Raw genomic sequence first — 1,574 nt, 5'->3', positions numbered from 1 at the left:
CTGCTTAAACATATAATAGTTACGTATGAAATTACAGAAAAGGTCGGTCCACAGGGAAGATCCGACGACAGTAGCGCCGCACAAAATCTGTGTCAAAATCAAATTTTCTTGAAATTGTGCAAGTTTAATTAATTCTTTCAAGGTTAAAAAACGTTCGTACCACAATCTCCATAATTATCCCATATTCTGCAAAGTTTCAGCTTTCATTTGAAAAAAATTTCATCGCTCTATCTCATTTCTATCGAAAGTTCTTTGATTTTGACACAGATGTTATTACTAGACTGCGGATCTTTGTGCATTTCTGAAGAAATTGGTTGAGCGAAATATAAGATACATAGTAAACGATTAAAAAAATTCAAGAATGTCGTAATGTTGCTTTTAATGTAATCAACAATCAACTGAAAACCTTTTCCATTTTGCATAAAGATCCGCAGTCTAGTTATTACTATGCATTTATGCAAAGATTGGCTTTCACTTTCGCTTGAGAAAACGATCTTACATTTTAAGAAAATCTGTTGCTTCTTTGTGGACCTGGAAAATAATGGACGGGGTATAGTGCGCCGGGCCGTTCAGTAAACTAAAAAAATATTTGCTGGCTCTCAGCGGTTCGTGGACATCGATTTTTCGTAGTTTGATAAACTCCGTGAAATCCGCTCGGTGTCTAGTTATAGCGTTTGATAAATAGGCGTCGTAGTGAGCGTCGTAAACCGGTGAATGACGCCTGGAGACGCCATCATCCGGGATTTGAACCGGTGATTCAAGCCTGTTGTGCCCGTCTCGACAGCATCGAGTACTTTCACCGTGGAACAGGCAACTGACGTTCGTGCTGCTTACGATGTGGAGAGGGTTTGCCTTCAATACGGTCGCTTTCAATTTTCTCCATATAGGTCCTAATGAAGAGATGACCTACGGTGGCGTGGGCCAGCATAAAGGAAGTCCTTGACACAGACATACCTTTCTTCTCCACTCTGTCAACCCCTGAAGGGCGAGGCAATTTCCAACGTGCGCGGATTTATTGGATCGTTCGATGAATGGGGGGGGGGAGGGGGAAACGATTTTTCGAGCTAATTGAATCTCTCCCGCCAACGGGACGAGTTAATTTTCGTATAAATTCACCTGGCATTCTTCTTTTTAAAGGGACAAGAGGGAAAGAGAGAGGGAGGGAGAGCAAGGAAAAAAAATGAGAGGCCCCCGTCGATCTGCTTTGGAATTCCTCGCGGAATTCCCATATAATATTCACTGGGGACGCGAGTTATTTTATATTCGCCGCGACTCCTCTCTTTGTGGCCCTGTCTTCTTAGCGAGAACGAACTTTGGCAAAGTGCGGCTGCGTGGTGTAAAGGGAGAGAGCAGGAATCCTCTGCTAGGGGCTGGTTTGACGGTGACGCCGAGGGTGGAGGGGACCAGGTATATTAGATAAGTTCTGTCGCGTGAAGTAGTGCGGTGGAAACTGCCTACACCCCCTGCCACCCCACTCCCACAGCCTGGAGGGGTGCTCCGAAACTGGCTACCCTTGCCGGAGAGCTTTCTTCGCTCGTCACCCTGCCACGAGATCGCCTGCCCCGGTCCTTCAT

The 1,574-nt window shown here is 45.3% G+C and overlaps 2 protein-coding genes across 4 annotated transcripts in view; one reads left to right on the top strand and one right to left on the bottom strand.

The window, feature by feature from the left end:
* Nucleotides 1–1,574, top strand: part of LOC143218918 (uncharacterized) — a 306,463-nt gene that overhangs the window by 29,780 nt on the left and 275,109 nt on the right. The gene's annotated exons all lie outside the window — the stretch shown is intronic.
* The window catches only part of LOC143218663 (uncharacterized), a 7,398-nt gene extending 5,824 nt beyond the window's left edge, over nucleotides 1–1,574 (bottom strand). The window contains exons 1-2 of the mRNA XM_076443994.1: nucleotides 1,512–1,574; nucleotides 500–906 (exon numbers count right to left, since the gene is read on the bottom strand). Of these exons, the coding sequence (XP_076300109.1) occupies nucleotides 500–906; nucleotides 1,512–1,574 (470 nt within the window). The remainder of the gene's footprint in view (nucleotides 1–499; nucleotides 907–1,511) is intronic.

The sequence above is a fragment of the Lasioglossum baleicum genome, chromosome 20 (assembly GCF_051020765.1).
Source record: "Lasioglossum baleicum chromosome 20, iyLasBale1, whole genome shotgun sequence".
NCBI lineage: Eukaryota > Metazoa > Arthropoda > Insecta > Hymenoptera > Halictidae > Lasioglossum > Lasioglossum baleicum.
This window is presented reverse-complemented; position numbering and strand designations above follow the sequence as displayed.